General features: G+C 53.4%; 1 protein-coding gene across 1 annotated transcript in view; it reads right to left on the bottom strand.

Moving 5' to 3' along the window:
* The window catches only part of SLC25A37 (solute carrier family 25 member 37), a 37,502-nt gene extending 15,206 nt beyond the window's left edge, over nt 1-22,296 (bottom strand). Inside the window, exon 1 of the mRNA XM_056119160.1 lies at nt 21,964-22,296. Within this exon, the coding sequence (XP_055975135.1) occupies nt 21,964-22,179 (216 nt within the window). The 5' untranslated portion in view covers nt 22,180-22,296. The remainder of the gene's footprint in view (nt 1-21,963) is intronic.
* Between the last annotated feature and the right edge of the window lie 293 nt (nt 22,297-22,589).

Genomic DNA, 22,589 nt, shown 5'->3' with positions numbered 1-22,589 from the left:
GCAACCAGAAGCACAAGTCGCCCGGGCCCACCTTGCCTAGCTCTGCTCAGACGAGCAGAAAGCCGGGTCCCGGGATGGGGGCCCCACAGCCAACAGACGCGTGGCCTGTGGCAAATCACTTCTCTGAGTCCCCCAATCCCCACCCCTATAGTCACAGAATAATTTTAATTTCTGATTAAAACAGAAATGTTAGCAGCTAACAACTCCATCTGACAAACCAGGAAAGTGAGGTACAGAGGGGGAGGAGCAAATTGCCTCATGGGTTGAACCCTGACTGGCTTGGAAGCCAGGCAGTCTGGCTCCGGGGCTCATCACCCAGTCAGGGGTCCCTCCTGGGGCACGCAGGTGGAAAGAATCAATTTCTGGCCCAGCCCGGCTGTTCTGCCACCCTCTGTCTTCCACCATCACACCAAGCTCCCTAGAGACCCCCGAAGCACCCAAAGCTTTTGGAAAAGGAAAAAGTCCTACGCCACAGTCATCCAAAATTGTCACTGGGTCCATTTATGTGCCAGGAATGTCTGTAGAGGGTCCACCTAGGTGAAGTATTTATAGGCACCCACCAATCCTGGTCTAGAGGAGGGGGTGCAGCTTCACTGTTGCCAGACTGGCCTCTAGTCCCTCAGGGAACCAGGTGGTCATGCCAGCCAGCAGGATTCTGCTCTCTTCTCAAAACAGGGCTCAACCCACTGGTGGGCAAAGGGGCCATTTTGACAGAGAAAATCCTGACACTGCATCAGTGAGTAAAGACTAAAACTAAATAATCTGAGAGGGAGAGAGAGAGAGACACAGAGAGAGAGAGAGACACACAGAGAGAGAGAGAGACAGAGAGAGAGAAAAAAAGTGCCCGTCATAGAGGCAAGCAGTGATGGGGGGAGGGGGGAGTCAGGAGGGAAACTGAGGACATTGGTGGTGGGAAATGTACACTGGTGAAGGGAAGGGTGTTGGAACATTATATTACTGAAACCCAATCATGAATAACTTTGTAACTGTGTATCTCACTGTGTTTCAATAAAAAATATTTTAAAAAAACTTTTTTAATTAAAAAAGCTGAACAATCGTCAGGCTACTTTCAAGAAAGATGTTCACAAGCTACTAAGCTGGCCTCCTCTGACTCACCCGCCTGGTCTATGTCCTTGCTTATAAACACCCACGTACAAGTAAGGACAGGATGTCAGAGGCAGAGCTGCAGACACACCTCTTTCTCTGGGGTCTTTGCTCGGCCTGGCCCAGAGAGGTCAAGTGAAACAGCCTAACACCACACCAAAGCATCAACTTGGGAGGAAGCAGCACCAGTGTCCATGCAAAAGTGCCCCAGCGAACACAAGGCATCTCCCAGCACTGCTGTGAGGGGCTGAAGCAATAGCACAGCGGGTAGGGCATTTGCCTTGCACACAGCTGAGCCGGGTTTGATCCCCGGCATCCACTATGGTCCCCTGAGCACCGCCAGGAGTAATTCCTGAGTGCATGAGCCAGGAGTAACCCCTGAGCATCGCTGAGTGTGACCCTCAAAAAGCAAAAAACAGGACACTGCCATGGAGACCAGGACACAGTCCAGGCGCTGAGAGCCGTTCCAGAGCTTCCCGGTGAGCAGCGCTGGTCCCTGTTCCCGCCAGCAGCCCAAGCAGCTCAGTCATCTCTGGTCCTGCATGGTGGGGTGTCCGGTGGGCTTTTGTCTGCTGTCAGAGCGCCAGCTCCGTCATGCACCTCTTGGTTTTGCTGGAGGCACAGAAGAGTCACCCAAGTTCCCACAGCTGCTCACCCTTGCACAGATGCCACCTGCGTGACCATCCTTTGTATTTAAGGAAAAGTTCCCACTTTGGGTGCTGTCCTTCAGCCTCTCCCACCAACCACCCGGGCTTCGACAGTGCGAGTACACACAGAACCATACAGAGCCTTCCCTCCATCAGTAGGCCAGATTCAGCCCCATGGACACACGGGGGTCATCTGCAAGCCGCTGCCAAAGTCCTGATGTGTTCTGTTCTCGATCCACTTGGGGAAGCTACCGACACTGATGGAGAAGGACAGGTATGAAACATCAGACACTCACCGGGGCGAGTCTCTTAGACGCCTATGCGCATACTTGTTGAGGAAGACTTTGAAATCTCCTTAAGAGAGATTCAGCACTATCTGAATCTTGCCTACAAGGTGAAGGTGTTTTTCCCCTGCTGGATGGTTAAGTGGCTGTTTGGTGCAAAGGATCTCATTACAGTTTGAATCATTATACTAGAGGGTAGAACTGTAGCACTGTCCTCCGGTTGTTCATCGATTTGCTCAAGCGGGCACCAGTAACGTCTTCATTGTAAGACTTGTACTAGAGGGCAGGAGTCTATAAATTCCATATTTGAAAAAAAGGGGGGGAGGGGTCCCAGGAGGAAGCTACCTGCCACAGGGCTCTGGTGTGGGGAACCCCAGGTCACATTCCTACAATCTCCCACTGAAGAGACAGTGGTGGAATCTCACCCCAAGCCTCCTGCTGCCGACAAAGGAAGGCGCCTCCACCTGTGGCCACACCCCTCTGGTGTCCAGGCCCACAGTGACCAGCTGAACAGATTTGGGATGGTAGGGGGTGGGGGGGACCCTGCATCTGAATCCCAGCCTGGCCACTTCCTCCTCGCACCTTGCACCTTCGGCCAGTTGCTCAATCCCAAGCTGGCTTCCTTATCTGCAAACAGGGCTCTGGTGAACAGTGTGAACTGCGACCTCCTAAAGTGGCAGGGCTGAAGGCAACCACGCAGGGGCCTGGCAAGCTGAAGCTGGCTCCGCGGGGGGCGGGTCCCATCCCCACACCCTGACACCGAGAGAGGACCTGAGTCAGCACCCCTGAGTCAGCTGGCCAGCTCCCCCTCACAGAAGAGAAACTGCGGTCCCAGGAAAATGAGGGGATCTGCCCAGGAGGACAGCCTCGGAGGGGACTCTGCGACCCGCCCGCCTCCCCCCCATGCCACTCCCACCTTCCTTGGCTCCCTATTTCTAAAAGAATGGACCGGGCTTACATTAATCCTGATTATGCAACAATCAGACTTGGAGAGCTGGAGGGAGGAGGAGTTGGGGGAGCTGGGGGGGAGCCCCATCCTGAGGGTGTGGATGGCTGGTGTCAGTTTGCAGGGCACAAAGAAGGGTCCAGAATAAAAGTGCTTAGAGAAATGCTCCCTGGCCTGGCAGTTGGGAGTCACCGGCAGCTCTAGACACCTTTAATGGAGTAAATGAGGCCTGATCCCCTGGCACTGTGCGTGGGCAGCCACTGGGCAGAGTCGCACACTCGGAATTGTAGGGCTAGAGTCACAAGGGCCTAGTGGCACTTGGGGACCAGACTGGGCCTCAAGACACCATCAGCCTGATGGACTCAGTCTCCTCCACGTAGCCCTGCAGGATGGGCTGGACATCTGGCGGGCCTCCCGCCCTAACAGGCAGCGATGCTCCCAGGCACACACCCGAATGTGAGCTGGAGGGAACAAAGAGCCGTGCTCCAGAGTCCACGGCCTAATCTCACCCCATTCTGCCACCGAATCCCGGAGGAATTCCCAGCAATCACTTCACTGCGATGGGCCTTGCCTTCCGACAGGCCACACCGCACTCGTAGAGGGAACACCACAAGGGCAGGTTGCTTCTGCTTGGCCCACTGGCCTACGACTACACTTGCAAACACTTGTTGACTGAACTGAGCAGTTCAATAGGTTGTCTCAATGAGGGCCCCGACTCTCAATCTGAGAAGCAAAAAGCCCTTTGAGACACAAATGTGTGTGTGTGTGTGTGTGGGGGGGGGGGGGTGTCATTTTCAGGGAGGTAAATCTAGATTATCATACATGAGGTCTAATTGCAGTTTAAAGACACCAGACACCAGTATTATCTGGGGGGATGGGGTGGAGCAGAGGGCAGGGACGGCAGGGGGAAGTGGTAACCCTCATGTTTTGTCAGTGTCAAGGAAAAAAGATCAAGCCCAGTGGAAAACTAGGACATTGACAAGACCTTACCATTCCACAAGATTGGAAACCAGGACCCCCAGAGGTAGCCACACCCCCTGGCTCATAACTGCTGGCTCCTTACATTTTCCACACTAATGCAAGCAGCCCAGGTGTCTGGCTATGGATCAACAAGTAAAGGTGGTCTGCGCAGACATGGAACAGTCTTCAGCCCAAAAAGGAAGGGAATTCTAACACCACATATGCCACAACACAGAGGAACAATGGGGACAGTATGCTTATGTCAATGATGACAAGACAAATAGTATATGATTTCATTTAAACAAGATGCCTAGCTTTGTCAACTTAAGAGAGACAGCAAATAGGAGATAGGGGAGGCTTTGGACAAAGAGCAAGAGGAATGAGTTTTAGTTTTTAAAAAGATGGAAAAGCTCTGATGTGCTGCACAAAAAAATGGAATGTATTTCCCACGATAGAGCCATACACAAAAGACCAAGGGCAGGGGACAGCTGAGTCGCTCCCACTGATTTGACTCCAGAGGGAGAGACAGAAAAAAATGAAAATAAACAATCATGAACAATTTCGCAACTATATAGCTCACGGTGATTCATTTTTTTTTAATGAAAATAAACAAATGGGACTGCATCAAACTAAAAGGCAAAAGAAAGGCTAACATTAAAAGACAGTCCACTGAATGGAGAAAAGAGTTACACACAATACATCAAATGAAGCACTCATAAACCTCACCACTGTAGCACTGCCCTCCCGTTGTTCATCGATTTGCTCAACCGGGCACCAGTAACGTCTCACAACAAATTGTGAAACTTGTTACTGTTTTTGGCATATCGAATACGCCATGGGGAGCTTGCCAGGCTTTGTCTTGCAGGTGAGATACTCTTGGTAGCTTGCTGGGCTCTCCGAGAGGGGCAGAAGAATCGAACCCGGGTTGGCAGCGTGCAAGGCAAATGCCCTACTCACTGTGCTATTGCTCCAGCCCATAAACCTCAGCAACAACAAAAAAAATCTAATAACCGCATCAAAAATCGGGGAGAGAAGACAAAGTGACACTTGTCAAGAGGATATAAGCATGGCCAGGACACATATGAAAATGTGCTCATCACTGGCTACTGGGAAACCACAAATCAAAACAATAACAAGATATCATCTCATATCAGTGAGATGGCATATACTGAAAACCAGTGTCAGTGGAGAAGCCATCAGAAAGAAATCCTTATTCACCACTGGTATCAATGTCCTCTAGTTCAGCCTATATGGCCGTTTGGATAAGAGAAAGAACTCCATATGAGCCACCGTTTCACTTTTTGGTATCTACCTCAAAAAAAAACCCACAAAAACATTAATTCAGAAGTATAAGTGCACACCTAGGGATCACTTCAGCACTTGGTATATGAAAAAAAAAAAACAAACATCCAATGACTGGGTAAAGATGTTGTGGTAGATATCTACAATGGAATACTATGCAGCTCTAAGTAAAGAAGAAATCGTGCAATTTGCCACAACATGGATAAACTTGAGGGACTGTGCTGAACACAGTAAGCTAGAGGGAGGGCAGATACTGGATGATCTCACTTTTCTGTGGAATACAGCAAGATAAAAATAAGGCAAAAGGCAATATCTAATGATGAAAAACCTGTGGTTACAATATTGATGACCAAGTCCTAAAGGGAGGAGTGGAAGGAACTACTGACTGGGCGAGAAGTGACACAGGGATGGCCAGGGGCACTGGGTGGCAGTGGGGTGAGAACTATCTACATCCACACCATATACTTTGACACTAATGTAACCACCTTACTTAAACTTTAATTTTAAAAAATGCTTAAAGATTGAGATGGTAGAACCTGGGGGCAGAGTGCGTGCCTTGCACACTGGAGTCAAGGCCCAGTAACGCAACACACACAAACACAGACACACAGACACACACACCCCATTATGGCAGTCAATGTTTTATCAAGAGCTTCTTGCCACATAGTTATTAAAACATCTCAATCTAACCAATCTTCCTGCAAATCTCTCCAGGTGGTCCTCCCCCCCCTTTTTTTCCCTTTTTTTTCCCTTCTTTTGGGTAACACCGGGCGATGCACAGGGTACACCTGACTTTGCACTCAGAAATCATTCCTGGTGGTGCTCAGGGGGACCATATGGGATGCTGGGAATCAAACCTAGGTCGGCCGTGTGCAAGGCAAACGCCCTACCCACTGTGCTATCGCTCCAGCCCCTGGTCTTTTGAAAACCAAATAATCCCCTAGGTTTTAATATGGAGTAGCTTTTTCTGGAGGCAGCCAGGGGACCATGCCAGGCCTGGACACAGCAGACACAGAATGTCATCCCTGGACACACACTGCACTGTTCCTGCTTCCAGTTGCCTTGGAAGGAAGCACACAGAAGGTCAGTGCAGGGCTCCGGGACAGAGGGCTGAGTGAAGCGCAAGACAGAAACACCGAGGGGGCTATGCCCGACTGTTCCTCAGCCCCACAGGCTGGCCCAGCTCCAGGGATGATGCGCGCCCCTGTCCAGAGCACACCAGACAGTCCGCATGGCCCACCACGCTAGGGAATCAGAAACGCAACTGCTCAGATGTGAAGAGCTGCTGAGAGTCAACCAAACGTTGGTCTGAGGAGATGCCGCTGGCTTCAGGACACTGTGCCTCCCCTCAGAGCTGGAGGGGCCGCTGGCATGAGAGCTGGAGCTGAGTGTGTCCCTTAGCCTACTCTGCTGGCACCTCCACAATGCCAGGCCGGCTTCCCAGTCCCGTGTGGTCCAGCCGGCGGCCCTGCCCATCCAGCAGAGACCGCACCCTCCCTGGCGGGCCCAGGAACAGCCGATTATCCTCAGTCAGGAAAGCCTTTTCCAAGCAGCCCTGTCTGTCGCCAGCCTTCCCTTGCTCACGCTCCTACTTATAATTAGAGCAGGTGATGCAGCAGCATGCCTGTCTCCCATTAAAGTCACCGGGCAACCTGCAGGAAGGGGCCACCTGGCTCACCGCCACCGTGGCGCCAGCACCAGGACAGAGGGCACTGGCACACAGTAGGGCCAGGGCCACAGCCACTGGAAGTCTCACCCCGCACGCAGGGGCACCCGCACGCATCTCCTCCCCGGCAGGCCGCAGTCTACGTGGGCAGCGCCCGGCGGAGGTGCGGGGCTAACTGCATGTCCGGTGAACTTCTCCAGACTTCCCCATTGCCCACAAAAGCTCCAATCCAACCAACTCCAGAACGTGAGCAGATTTTCCTGGACACACTGGGTCACAGCTAAGACCGATGTGGACAGAGGAGCAGTACCTCCAGGGCCTGGAGGACTCGGGGTCTCCAGAGGAACCCACCTCCGAGACCTCACCTTTCAGCCTTGGGAATACACTCACACTGCGTGCCAATGCGTGCAGGGGCAAACAGCTTCCAGAGCCCTCTGAGGCCCTTGAGGGTTCTCCTGGACTCCAAAGGGAACAGCAGGAACTGTCAATCAGGGGGGAGACCTCAAATGCGGCTCAAACCCTCATTCCCCCTCCCCTGAGTGTGCAGGCAGTAAAGGCTCAGGAGTCTGAGAGGACGCAACAGCCTCCTACTTCCTACTCCTCCCGGTCAGTGCACCGCAGGGCCATGCTGGGACAACAGAATGGACACACCCTTAACTTTGAGGCCATGGAAAGAGAAAGAAAGAGGTCATACAAATGACCAGACCATGAGGTCAAGAAGCAGAGGAGAAGGTGTGGGGAGAGCAGAGGAGGAGGTGCCCCTGGGGTTCCAGGAGGGATGCTGCAGGTGGGGCTGGTTCCACAGGCAGGTGGCACATGGGCAAGGGGGCCACCTGGGAGATAGGCCGCAACAGATGGGATGTGGCCATAAGCCCTCAGCATGACAAGTACCAGGAGATGGGGCTGGGATGGGGGCGAAAGAGAGAGTCTTATGAGCCCTGGAAACTGGCCCAGGAGGGCCTCTCCCCTGGGATGCAGGTTCTGTCCGGGTCCATGAGCGGAGAACAAAGGGGGTGGGGGACATGAGGGGAATGACCCAGAAGACCAATGCTCCCCAATAAATCTCAAAGGAGCACAGAGCACGGGGTGGAAGGGTTTTCTTGTCACTGAAAGACCCAATGCAGGGGGCTGGAGCCATAGCACATGGGTAGGGCGTTCGCCTTTCACGCGGCCGACCCAGGTTCAATTCCCAGCATCCCGTATGGTCCACCCAAGCACCGCCAGGGGTAATTCCTGAGTGCAGAGCCAGGAGTAACCCCTGTGCATTGCCAGGTGTGACCCAAAAAGAAAAAAAATTTTTTTAAAAAGACAATGCAGTGGTGTGGGTAGAGCACCCCCCACACACACACCACCACCAGCCCCGTCATTGCCACCAACCCTCTTCCAAACTCTGCATTCTCTGGCCAAACCCTGTCTGTGCTGCTGCAGCGCTGGGAGACCTTGGCCATGCCACTGACCCCTGCATGACTCAGCTTCCTGGTAGTGAACTTGCCAAAGGTCTTGGGCAGGAAGAAGTCTGTGAATTAGAACAAGAGCCTTCCAGAAGCATCTGCCCCAGATCTCCCCCCTTGGTTCCCGGCTGGGGCTGGGGCTGGGGCTGGGGCCATCCACCACTTCCTGGATTGCCTGGGTGACAGGTCTGCAAGTCATTGAAATGCTGTCGTTAAAGATCTCGAATAAATCAAAGCAACTGTGATATCTAGCAGGTCCTCACCACGGCCAGGCTCCACAGGACGATATATATTGGCTCTGGCTGTTGCCTAAGAGAATTGCTGAAGAATCTGCGAGAACTCCATAAGAGTTCAAGAGAATTCCACAAGAACTGGAGAGAATTCCAAGCTGCGGCCTTCCAAGCTCCCTCTACAAAGCACCTCTAAATCCAAAGAGGTGCCCCATGGAAGTGAACGGGAGCATCAGGCTAGAAGCAGCCATGGGGATCAGTTTGTTTTAGTTCAACCTTGACATTTTACAGACGAAGAAACTGACTCAGACGAGGGCAGTTTTTCCACAGTACCCCCACCAACGGGATCTATGGACATTTTAAGCAATCAGCACACGAAAATGCACATACAATATGCTGACGGGTGTCAAGACAGAGTATACCTTCCCCTTGCTTCTCACTCCTTTCCTGGCCCTCTGCATCCAAGCACCACCCAAGGGTCAACAGGAGGTCACCAGAATCCCCGCCCCGTCCCCATCCAACCCCACCCCCAATCTCTCCAAAGGAGGCTGCTCAGGGATGGGATCTGGTTTCAATTTAAAGTGGCTTCTGGTGGGAGTCGAGTCCAGCTTTGCAGTAACTTTTGGCTGTTCAGGTCGGAAACGGAATTTCATAGACCTTATTGGCTTATCAAACAAAACAAAAAGAAGGGCTACTCAATGTAAGTTTAAAAGGAGGATTCTGGGGGCCAGAGGGACGATTCATGAGCACACACTATGCATATAGTAGAAGAGGCTCAGGTCCAAGATCCCAACACTGCTTGGTCCCAAGAGTAACTACCGGGAGGGCCCCCAGCACTGGTGGGTGTGGCCCAGCAAAAAAACAAAAGAAAAAAATATTTTAAGGAGAACAATTGTGGGCCCGACTCAGCAGGCAGAGGCCGGATCCAGACATGTTCCGAAGATAAATGGAATGGCCTTTTCCTAGCACCCCGAGCCCAGGGGCACCCCTAAACACAAGCTGCAGCGGTCACTTCTCTACCTCCTTCCGAAACGTAGAAGATTGTTTTGGAAGCCAAGAGGAAGCTAAGTCGACATGGTGACTACATTCCGTAGGTTCTATAGCTCTCTTCCAAGGGGAAGTCCTCTGCAAGCTTTAAGCACTAGCAATCGGCAATAATTGTCCAAGGTAGTCCTTCACCCTTCCTGGGCTGCAGAAACACATGAACATTAATCCTGTAATTTTCTGAGGAGCCAAGATGCCTCAGAGGCATTTGGAGGGTGCTGGGTATGGAACTCAGGACCCGATATAAGTCCATGTCCCTCACACAGGCTGGCTGCAGACTGTTTCCTGTTCAAAGGGAGCCGGGGGAGGTGGCGGGCTGCAGAGATGGACGGGGTTAAGGCAACGGTCCTGCACACGGCCAACCCTGGCTGAATCCTTGGCCCCACATAATGATGCGTCCCTCACCCCCCAGCACTCCCAGGAGTGAGCCCTGAGCACAGAGCTAGGAAAAAGCCTGAACACAACTGGGTGTGGCTCCAAAGCCAAAGAACAAACAAATCCATGAGAGCCTGGGGGCTCCCACACACTTCAGCATTTCAGATTTTATCCTTTCAGTTACAAGGCCTCTGCCCCAATGGGTCGTTTCCTGTGGCTCAACTTAAACCAGATCCAATCTTTGCTTCTGTCCCAACTATCTCTTCTGGATAATTCCTCAGCACTGTCCAGCCACACTTCAGAAGGCCCTACACAGGTCCTCCTTCAAAACACTCAGCACTGGAGTCCGCGAGCTAGGGATGGCCATGGGAACAGAAACAGAAGCTGGCCTGGGGGCTCTGGTTCTTGCCAGGTCACCAGAAAGACCCCAGGAAACAGGACTCAGTTTCCAGAAGCTGTGAGACTCAGGAGTGTCTGTGCAACACAGACATGAGAGGTGGAGGGGGGTTCCCACTCCTGCTCAGGCCTATCACCAGAATCCCCAGGCACCCACAGACCAGGAACCAGGAGAGGCGGGTGGCGGCTCTACACAGAGGCTGCAGAACATCAGGACTGGCAAACACTGTCGTACGGCTGCCCAGATGATGATGGCCAGCGGAGTATGACGGAGAATCCCAGTGAGACCCAGGGCCAAACGGCTCCAAGGAGGCACTGTCCCCAGAAGTAGGGGTGCTATCCACTCTGTTGCTCGGGCTCCCTTTTCACTTGCGGACCCTGACCCAGGCTATATAGGTCACGTGGGCAAACTGCGGGCTGCGATTCATTCTCAGCTATAACAATACCTACTAATTCCAACCCCACAAGGAGGCGGAATGAGTAAGAGGACGGCTGACCCTGGCCCCAGCTAGGCTGGGCAGTGCCAACACGGAGGCCACACTTCCCAAAAGCCATCATGGGTGGTTTAGGGGACAAGCAGGGCATTCAGAGTCCAGGACGGAGAGGAAGAGGATGAGAAGGAGGAACTGCAAAAGGGAGTTGAGGGGGAAGGCCGATCTGGAAGCCCCAGGACGGTGACCTCAAAGATGTTCCCAGTCAAGTCTTTAGTGAAAAGGCCCAGATGGGGACGGGGGGAGACAATTTGGGCCCAACTGACCGCCAGGCCTCTTAGGGACAGAGAGTCACAGAGCTTCGTTCTCTCTACTACGTCCCCTCCTAATTATAGACCCCAAGCTCCTGCTCTCTGGAGAGACCCTTTCTCTATACCTCCTGGCTCCAGAGGTTCATCACCCCCCACCCTGACATCTCTGTGGGAGATTGTGCAGGTGCCAAGGCACATGGTCATCCCCGGGTCCCGCAGCCCTCAGTAGGTCCAGCATTCTGTGCGGTCTTGGAGAAGACAATGGACTCTGGCAACTGGCCCCGACCTCTCCCTGGGGAGGAGCGTTATGATGAACAGGACTTGCACACACCGGCATTGGTCACTGGGTCTCGGAGATGGCGACCAAGGAAAGGTTTTGTTTGGTGCCTCGGTTAAAGATACACCTTGGACCCGGGCCCCACCCGCACACTTGATGATACGCTTCAGCATCTTCCTTCCTTTGGAAAAGCTGCCCACCTCGCTGGTGTGGCTTCTGGGATCTGATCATGCTCCCCTCTGCCACCTGCCATCCAGACCGGTGACAGCCCTGGGGTAACCTGGGACTTACTCCGTTCCAGGGAAGCCGAGAACTGCCAGCCAGAGGTGATGCCAAGCTTGGCCCTGTCTCCACTGACCCTAGCTGGCATGCTCCCTGAAAGCCTCAGAGTGGACAGCACTAGGAGACGTAGATAGGAGCCAGCAAAAGGGGACGCCAGTGTCCCACCTCCTCCTCTTCCTCTGCTGCAGGCAGAAGCACACACGGAAAACATAGGGGACACCAGGACAGAGAGGCCGGGGCTCTGGGGACATCAGTAGTCTCCATATTAGTCACCTTCCCTGCCCACAATGCCCGTCTCGGCTGCCCGGCACTCTGGGGACGGGCTCACTTCCAAAGGAAAGGGAACTACAAAGCGGTTCATGCAGATGACACTCCAACAACGGCCTTGCTGTCTTCCCTCACTGGTTCGATTTCTTTTGGTTTGCGTTTGGGGTCACACCTGGTGATGCTCAGAGGTTACTCCTGGCTCATGCGCTCAGGAATGACTCCTGGTGGTGCTTGGGAGACCATATGGGATGCCAGGAATCGAACCCGGGTCGACCACGTTCAAGGCAAACGCCCTCCCCTCTGTGCTATCACTCCAGCCCTGGCTCCATTTCAATGTATGTGCCTGCCTCCAGGGAGCCTAACCATGCGGAGGCTGCCTCAGAACCACCCCACCCAGGTCTGTGTACAGGCAAAGGAGAGCACTGCAAGTAAGGAGGGCAGTGAATGCCCATGGCCAGGCAGCTGCTCCCACCCGACAGGGGCTGCAGTGAGCTCACCCTCCTCCCTTCACGGGATCCCGGTTTGATAATACCCTGACCTGGTGCCTTTTAAAAGTGTACGGGGTAGCTCACTGCAAACGGGCATGTGTTCCAACTAGATGCCCTAGCTGAGGGGCAAGCAAGGGAGGCCACAATGCCCCCTGCTTACACGGGCAACACCACAGCCTGAGCAGGAAGGAGCTGTGAGACTTTGATCTTCCCGGAATCCGTTGCTGCTATAATCTGGAAAGGAAGCCTCGGGCCTGTCCATAGTCAAAGGACTCTTTATGGAGTCCAACTCTGATAGACTGCAAAAATGAGAAGGAGTCACAGCAACTGCACTGTGTCCCATATTTGACTGCATGGTCCCCTCGCTTTCCACAGTGGACCAAGAAACTCCTACCTACACATCACAGCCCTGCGTTTCAGGCCTCGCTTTCATTTCCCGCTGTAACACCCTCGCTCCGATTCCTGCTTCCCAAGAACAGCTGCGGCCCTCTTCTCTCTTCTCCCAGGACCCAATTCAGAGACTCTGCATCATTAATATCCATGTCTGTACCCACGTCCCTCACTTGCTCCCACCCAATTCCCGTCTGTTGTGAAACCGCAGAAAGAGGACAGAACTCCTGGGCGTATCACTTGTCTGAAGCTCAGTTTTCTCATCTGCGACATGAGAAAGGACACATGCCTTTTCCAAGCTTCAAAAGAGAACTCGGAGGTTCAAATGACAGAACGGAGGCGGACACCATCTAGAAATACTGCAGCAGACAATGGCGACAGCACCACAGAAACTTCAGCAAACAGGAGCTGAAGCTGGCAGCTCAGTTCCAACAGCACGGTCCTGGGGCTTCCCTCTTAGTTTCTCTGGAAGGAGAGCAGGAGCTCCTCCGGCGCCTTGACTCCCGGAGTTGCGCGAGTAATTCTCGCAGCAACTTTAAAGTGGGTACCATTACTTCCGCCTTACAGATGTGAAAAAGAACACAGAGAGGTTGCAGGAGCTGTCCAGGGGCCACCCCGGCCACCCCACAGCCTGTTAACCTGAAACACTTCTCTGACCCGAGACTTCTGCCTGTGCCCGGCGCTATCATTGGCTGGGCATGCTGAGGTTTACAAAAGCTGTCGGCAAACGTGAGCCCACCAAGCCTTCAGCCTGGTCAAGCAGGTCAGCGGGACTGAACGTAGAGACCCCTCCCCAGAAAGATGAGTTCCCAAGGTTACCAAGGTGCTAATGGCGGGATTGGTACTCAAAATTCCTGAGCCTTGGGGTTCAGGTCCTTGCTAAGGAGCCTCCAACCTGCCCTATTCTCTCAGTCTCTGTCTCTTTGTCTCTCTGTCTCTGTCTGTCTGTCTGTCTGTCTCTCTCTCTCTCTCTCTCTCACACACACACACACACACACACAGCCCAGGCCCACAGCAGCATCTCAAATGTAACCCCGAAGGATGGCACTGCCAGGAAAAGGAAGTCGGAACAAGGAGTGAGGAGGCCAGCGGTGTCGGCCAGCCAGGGGGGTTGAGTTTCTCACTAGACTGTCTGATGCATCCAGAGCGGGCGGGCGGGTCCACAAGATGGCCTCCCAGTGACTCGCAGCTGTGTCCCGCAACTCGACCCACAATGGCCAGCCGTTTCCGGAACCAGTTATGCAAGTCTCGCTCCCACCACACTGGTGCTGGGATTTCTCTCTATTTCAACATGTGTTGTTTTTCCCTTGGCGAGAAAGCCTGTATGTGAAACCCTAACACCTCTTAGCAACTGTCTGGGATTACTGGGAGGGTGGGGAGGTTCTCAAAGGGACCTTCTGTGAGTCAATTTCAGCTTCATTCTGCAGGAGTTTGGGGACAACTGAGGGCTATTGTCTCCCACAGGTGAAGGAGCCAAGTCAAGGGGCCCAGCAAAGAAGCCAGAATGATGCTGTCCAATGGACTCTGGCCCTTCAAGAGAACAGTTTGAGCCTCTGGAGCCCAGGCACCCAAGACCTGGACCCACTGAAAAATAAGGACCAAGTTTGGCCATTTTTCTCCTTGGGAGGAACAATTCTGTTGCTTAACCTCGGGGTGTAATTATAGGGCACATTCCTTGGGAACAGACCCGGATCTTAATTTTTGTTGCCTCATGTCTAGTACAGTGGAATATATGAAGTGGGCAGCTGGATATATCAACAGTCTCATTCAGGAGTGATTGTGACTTTCGGCTTCTACCACACAGCAAGGACAAGCCAAAGAGATCCGGAAAAGTCTGATTTTTGTGGTTAAGGTGAATACGGATTAAAAACACAAAACCAAAAATAATTAATTAGAACAACCACCAAGGGGAGCCAGAGAGATGGTACAGCAGGTAGGGCGTCTGCTTTGCACTCAACCAGCCAATCTGGGTTCAACCTCAGGTAGGGCATCTGCTTTATACAGGGTCACCCTGGGTTGAATCCCAGCATCCTATATGATCCCCAAGCACTGCCAGGAATAATTCCTGAGTGCAAAGCCAGGAGTGACCCTTGAGTACAACTGGTTGTGGTCCAGAAATCAAATAATAATAATGACAGCCCCAGAAAAAGTAGCTCAGTTCAAATAAAAGCCGATGATCTAAGAAGACATTTCATAAAGGTTATGCAAATAGTGATTAGGTGGTACATCACTAATCAGGATAAAAATGCAAATCAAACACAAAGAGATGTTACCTGGCACCTGTCGGAGATGGCACGTGGTAGCATCATCATCAAGACAAGACACAGTGAAGGTAGGCAGGGATGTGGACAAGAGGGAGCCCCTCTCCCCCTGCTGAGAATATCATCAAATAGGCATAGTCAAGATAGAAAACTGAATGGCGAGGCCTCAAAAATAAAAGTTTTTAACCTAACAAGTTAAGGCACTTGCCTTGCATGTGTTCCGTCCCAGTTGGACCCCCAGTACCACGTATGGTCTTACAAGCCCCATCAGGAATGACCCCGAACACAGAGCCTGGAGTGAGCCCCAGGTGTGGTCCAAAACCCTCCTCCCCAAAAAGAGAACTAGCATGATCCACCAATTCTATTTCAAAATTTTTATCCACAAATAAGAGCACGAACTGCTGCAGCAAAATTAACAACAGACATTCTAAGGAAGCAACTTAAAATTCCAGCAGTGGATAAAGATGTGATGTGATGTGATGTGATGTGTGTGTGTGTACACAATTCCACCTCACACAATAGTATATTATTCAGTTATTCTGCCATAAACAGGAAATCTTGCTATTTTCAACAACATAGATGCATGGATGAACGTTAAGGGTATTTTGCTAATGGAGAAATAAAAATATCACATCATCTCATTTCTATGTGGAATTTTTTTTTTAAAGCTCTTAAGCAAAGACAGCAGACTTGGTAGGTGTCAGGCACAGGAGGCTGGATGAAATGAGGGAATGTGGTCAAAAGATACAAACTTTCAGTTGTAAAATGAACAAGTCTCCAGGGGGGTGTAATGCGGTGACTCTATTAATACTAGACTCCACATCTGAGAGTTGTTGAGAGTAAAACTTAAAAGTTCTCATCACACAAACATTTTTGTAACTGTGTGAGGGTGATGGATACTGCCTAGACTTCCATGCTGCCAGATTTCATGACAGATACAAGTGTCCAATCAAGAAGTATGTCTCAGGATACATTTTAAATCATTTTCTCCCACCTGTAAGTAAGCCTTTGGCTTCATTCACTCAACCAACATTCACGGAGTATCTTTTGCACCTTGTGCTCCAGAGTTCAAGTCAGAAGGAAGAAGCGTTTCTGGGTCTCTGAAAAATCACATGAAATCGCTGGAGTTGGGGAGCAGCAGTCCTGAGTCGGAGATGCAACTGGATATGTCCTGCCCTCTGCTTCCTTAGTCTCAGCTGCACCGGGCAGAGGGCACAGCCTGATGTCTCTCTCCCGAGAGAATCCCTAGTGGACAATCAACACCTGACTTGGCACCTGCAGGTAGCTTTCGACTTTGAAACTGGGGCTAGCTACAAACCTGACTGCCTCTTTTTAAGATGCAGAAAGTGGACTGGGACGGTGGATCAAGCGTTTCAGGGTTGCCTGGAAACAGGCGCATTCAGAGGGGGCCAGGCAGGACCAGCAAGGATTGTTGGGGGGAGTTCATTTGATAAACACTTAACTGAGCACCTTCAGTGCTGGGGAGAGAGTGTCTGGGGACAGGGTGTCAGGGAAAGACCCTGAGAACAAAAGAGCAGAGATGTCCCGCCCTTACACTTCACTGACGCTCACACTTCAATGGGAAGAGAAAAACCACAAACTGTATGAATAAAACTATAAATAGGAACAAACCACATAAATACTCTAAGTAACTGGTATTAGGGTGAGAAGGGAACGGATGCCTTAGAGAAAAACAGAGCAGGGCCAGGGGCTAGGGAAATGGGGGGAGGTAGGAGGGGAGGGGCTTTGGGGTGGGGAGTGTGGGAGGAGAGGTAAGGAGGGGACCTCATTGGGCCCAAAGGTCAGGGACGCTGTTAAGGAATCCAAACCAGGCACTGGCAGAAGGAAAACAAAACACAGAGTAAGAAAAGGAAAACGCTCAGGAAAGCTGAATAAATGTCCTGCCTACCCAGGAAACAAAGCCTGGGCTTGGAGGCTCCCCAAGACAGTTGGGGGGAGGGTGAAAGTCCAGATACAGGCCCTCAGGGCCAAGGTTACATTTAGAGGAAGAGAAAGTGATCAGCCACATCCCTCCTAGAAAAACTGTCAGCTAGGAATCTGCAAGGTGGGGTGCAGGCGGGAGGGGAAGGAGCTCCCCCAAAGCCTCCTCAAGGCCGCCTGGCCTGCACCCCTGGGGCATGCCTCAGAGTTCACTGGAGAGCAAAAACAAACAAACAGAAAATTCTTTGAAAAGGAACAGTTAGGGACCAGGGCAGACATGAAGAGCCAGAAAGGTTTGGAGTCCAGAGACTGGAAGACCAGCAGGTCAGTCAGTTCTGACATGCAAGTGAGTGAGAGGAAAGGCAGTCCACTGCGGTGGGCAGGGGGTCAAAAGCCCCAGGCTGTGAAGCACCCCCTCCCCACCCCAAACACACAGAGCTGATCAGCCTCCAATGCTGCACCTCGGGGCACTGGACAGGGCCGGGCACTGGTTGTGGCCACAGGGAGCACATCAGCTGAGGGGACACTGGGAAGGAAGGGGAAGCCCTCCAGCATGGAAACCCTAGGGGTTTCCAACCCCCCACCCCCAGCAAGGTGTGTGTTCAATGCAGTTAATGAAACCCCCCCAGCAAGCCCCAAATGCCTCTCCATACCTTCATTACTAGATCCCAGGGAATGCCACCATGCCTCAGTCTCAGCCTACTCATCTCCTATTTCCGGAAACAAGAGGTCGGCAGGAAGATGGCCAGCTCAGGCCAAGTGCTGGCTCTGGGACTGGGTGAGACCTCCCTCCACGCCCCAACCCCCAAATGGAAGATGCAGAATGCACCCCCACCTCCCCCCCCCCTCCCCGGGGGATGCAGTCTGGGAGTTAGAAGTAAAGAGCAGGACATTTGAAAGACTCCCTTTTCTGACCTGCCCCACATCCACCTTGCAGTTAAAGCACTTGTGGAGGGAAGACAGAAAGAAAGAGAGGCCCCTGGGCTGGAGCGATAGCACAGTGGGTAGGGCGTTTGCCTTGCATGCGGCCGAACTGCGTTCGATTCCTAGCATCCCATAAGGTCCCCCAGGCACTGCCAGGAGTAATTCCTGAGTGCAGAGCCAGGAGTAACACCTGAGCATCGCTGGGTGTAACCCAAAAAGCAAAAAAAGGAAAGAAAGAAAGAAAGAAAGAAAGAAAGAAAGAAAGAAAGAAAGAAAGAGAGGCCCCAAGGAGATAAGAAAAAAATTTTTAAAAATCACAATAATCTTGTTGCAGAAACCAGACCAATTTGCGATTTCAAATGAGTCTGAAAAGCATCCAGTGCACTGATCTTTGCCTCCAAAGTGCTGAAGTGGGCAGACGGGAGGCTGGCAACTCCTGAGCACCCTTGCTACCATTCAGCTTGCAAGGCTGGGCCCACCGGGTGGGAGGAGGGAAGGGGCACGCCTACAAGCTGAACAATGCCCTGCCACCATGGTGCCAACCTAGCTTGGCAGGTGCTGGGAGCTCTGTGCTGTGCGCCTGGCCACAGGAACCCCAAGGCAAGGCCGAGGAGTGAGGGCGTCTCAGCACTGCCAGCAACAGGAGGCACCAGCATGGCAGTGCCCACAGCTGGCTGCACAGGGCGGGCATCTAGAGCAGAGTTAAAGGCCAGCGTTTGCCCGACAGGCAAAGCAAGAGAAAGGAGGCTGAGGAAGGGTCAGCGGACGGTCCCTCACTTCAAATCTTTCCTGTTTCCTGCTTTCACCCTTTCACCACGGCGGGAATCAGCATGGTTGAGGAGAGCTGTGCCTAATCTGGTTGGAATTTCCTCCTCCACCCACCTGGCATTCTGCACAATCTCAGGACTCCCAACCAGGGGTTCTCACATCCACCCCAAGTGCTGGGCCAGGTGACCACACCACCAGGCACTTTGGAACAGCAGGGGGGGGGGGGGCGTGGAAAACCCGTGGCAAGGCCCCAGAAGAGTAGGAATAGCTACTGTTTGAAGGAAACCCCACAGAACCCCCATGTTCCTACCTTGGCACCACTGTCTAGGCTGAGAACTGCAGGAATGACCTAGCACCAAAAGCCCCAGGGGCCAGCCCAGTGAGGCTGGTGAGCGCTGGCAGTGGTGGGCCATCAGAGGAGCAGGAAATGCGCACACAGAACTGAAACCTGCTACAAGGAACCACACTTCTCCGGGGCCATGTCCTGCAAACACCAAGTCTGCACTCACCAAGCTGCATGAAAATGTCCATCTGCAACATCACAGCTCAGCGCTAAAAGACGCACACCAGCTAAATTGGCACCAGGAGCGTGGGACAGACTCACGGAAAAGTGCTCTCTGTTCTTGATCTACGCATGACCAAGACTGACCTTCTACACCTATGACCAGAGAACCAACAGCACACCAGACTGTCCCAAATGTGAACAGAACCCCCCCCACACACACACACCCCCGGGAGTCACACCATTGAGGACAGGAAAGGCAGGCCCACACACACACACTCAGAAATGTGGAAGGGCAAAGTCTGACCCGTGTACCTTATTAAAAAAAATAAATCAAAGAAAACTTTAATTTCCTTCATCCAAACTGTGATTTCTATTGACTTGACTTCAGTTGCAACCATTATTTGAAATTTCACATCACGAGAAAGAGGACGAGGTGTCCTGCACTCACTGCAAGGGGGTACAAGTGAACAGAGAGGAACACTGATGGGGACTCAGTCCCCATTTCAGAAGTGACCAGATCAACCCATCTGAACAGAGCCTGAGACAGGAAGTACATGAGGGGAGGGTGGGAGCCCCCCACCCCACCCTGCCCCAGCCCCAGGCTCCTGCCTCAGTTACAATGTCTCCCTCAACAGACTAATACAGAGGTACACAGGGGAGGGCTCCCCAGGACTGCAGACTCCTGGGCAAACCTCGGTAGACCACAGCACTCTGCTGCACCCTCCCCGAGGTTGTGCAAAGGGGCTCAGAGGCGCACACCACTGAACAGTGTCTACTGAACAAGGGAAAGAATCACCCTTGCTACCCCTTCTGAGAAAGCAATGGTGATAAACACATGGTAAATGTTTTCAAAACAAGCCTACAAGCTAAAACACATAGAAATCCGCCAGGACCACAATTTAGGATCACAGCGAGGTACCCCAGAACCTAGGCCACCCTCAGAATTGTGGAAGGGCAAAGTCTGAACCGTGTACCTTATTAAAAAAAAAAAACAAGAAAACTTTATTTACCTTATTCAAACTGTGATTTCTATTGACTTGACTTCAGTTGCAATCATTATTTGAAATTTCAATGCCAGCCAAAGCCCTCACCCTCCCAGTGCCAGGGGTAACTAGCCCCAGACAGGCAGACCACCTCCTTCTCCCACACACCATGTTAATCTGCCCATGGGTGAAAGCAGCTCAGGAAAGTTAATACTAAGTACACAGCGATGTCAGGATCAAAACATACCAGTTCGGGGCAGGAGAAGGGGCAGGGAGGAAACTAAACACAGCTCACAATTTAAACATGTCAAAAGAATGCCTCTTGACAGTGTCAAAGGCAGCTCAGAGGGCATGACTAATTATTCCTAACCCTAATGAGAAACCAAAACAATGCCCTGAACCAAACTTAAAGCAAAGAGACCCCGGGCCAGAGATGCCAGCTAGTTCCTGGACATACTCCCTCACCCGGTGGGCCTGGTGTCCATGAAAATGACATCTTCCTGCTCCTCACTTCCCTTGCAGTCTGTCCGAGACACTGAAGACAAACGCTTCAAACACACAGGGAACTGTATTACATGGAGAGGTTCCTTCCAGGGCAGGGCCTGGGGTAAGCACACCAGGAGGACCCCCTCCTCTAATTTCTCTCCCCAGAACCCCATCCCCACTGGCTGCCCGGCTGGAATACTCAAGGCACCACTATCCGTCTGTCGGGGGTGGGAGCCTGAGAGCCAGTATGTTACTCCCCCAAGCACAGTGGGGTGGAGTCCGAGAGCACAGGTGGAAGTGCGCCTGGAACCAAGTCCTCAGGCTGTCTCTCCAAGGGGCGGTTTCTTCATCCTCAGCTCCCCAGGGTTGCGGGAGCGACTGAGTTAAGCCCAGCAAAGCGCAATGTGTCAATATTTCCTCACACCGTTCCTGGGCAGGAGACTGGTAGGAGGTGAAAGCTACAGCTGCCTTGGGGTTATGCCGCCTCCCCTTACAGGAGTGCATTTCAAACTACCTAGGGGAGTGACAGTCAAACGGGGTGCCGGCTACACAAGCCGCGGTGTGTTCAAGTAAGAGTCAGCAAACGTCCCGGAGCGCTGCAAACGTCCCCACGCGGGGAGATCACCACCTCCCCCTACGCTCCGGGGGAAGCGTAGTGGCACGTGCCACCCCGAGAAAGGGGCTCTGGAGCGGCATACTCTTCCTGCTGATCACACACAGACACACTCGCACCCCCCCCCCCCAAAAAAAAACGCCAAAGCCAGAGTACAGAAACCACACACGTGCCACGGCGGGAGGCGTAGCGCCGGGCTGGGGCCACGTTTCTCAGCGCGAGCCGGGTTACCAGCGCGTCGCGGCTTGGGTTTCCCTTGGAAACGCGGCACGTGGAGGGGTCAGTCTCGCCGCGGCTCGGACCAGGACCCCCCACATACACACACCCCAAAGCTGGGGAGCGCACGGGCTGGCGTGATCCGCTGGGGCACCACCGATCGCCGGCCCCGCGCTGCGCGGCGCGCGCGCCTGGAGCGGATCCTCGTGGGCTCCCGCGGCGCCCCCAAGCCCGGGCGCGCGGCGGAAGGAGCGGCTGGGCGCGGACCCCGGGGGGTCAGAGCGTGCTTTCGGGGCGCTGCCCGGGACGGCTCTGGCGCAGGATGCAAACGCACACGCGAGCTAGCGAGCGCGCGCGCGCGTGCGGGCGGTCCGCCCCGGCTCGCCCGGGTCCCCGCAGCCTCGCCGCGCCTCACCTTCACGGAGTCTACCGGGTACATGACCGAGTGCTCCAGGATCCCGGCCATCGCTCCGGCTGTCATGTGGGTGGATAAGGAGGCGCTGGTCGGCAGGTTCTCGTAGTCCTCCGACCCGGCGTCCTTGCAGCCGCCGCCGCCGCCGCCATCTCGGCCGTCCCCATCCATTCTGCACCCCACCGCCTGGCTCCCGACGCCGCCGCGGCGCAGCTCCATCCGCCAGCTCCGCGGGCCGCGGGAGGCTGCAGGCGGGGGGCAGGGAGGGGGAGGGGGGGCGACAAACTTCACTTCTTAAAGTGGGACCCACCTCCCCGGTGCTGCGGCGCCTGACGCCATGGCGGGCTGGGGTGGAGCCCCGGGGCCCCGCACACCAATCGCTGGAAAAGAAGAGGCCGGCCGCGGGCGCGCCATTGGTGGGCCGGACCTCCAGGCCCGCCCCCCCTGTGTGACGTCACTGTCCACTGCACATTTCCAAGCAACCGGACGGGGGCGAGCGGAGACGTTGGGGTGTCCCGGGAAGTTGGACTGGCCCAAGGATGGTGCTGCCTCCTCGCTGGGAGCGAGCTGGAGAGGGGTGGTCCCGAAGGGTCCGCGAGGCCTCAGGGGTGCTTCTTGCTTTAGGGACA

This window comes from Sorex fumeus, unplaced genomic scaffold, assembly GCF_029834395.1.
Source record: "Sorex fumeus unplaced genomic scaffold, SorFum_2.1 ptg000039l, whole genome shotgun sequence".
Lineage (NCBI taxonomy): Eukaryota > Metazoa > Chordata > Mammalia > Eulipotyphla > Soricidae > Sorex > Sorex fumeus.
This window is presented reverse-complemented; position numbering and strand designations above follow the sequence as displayed.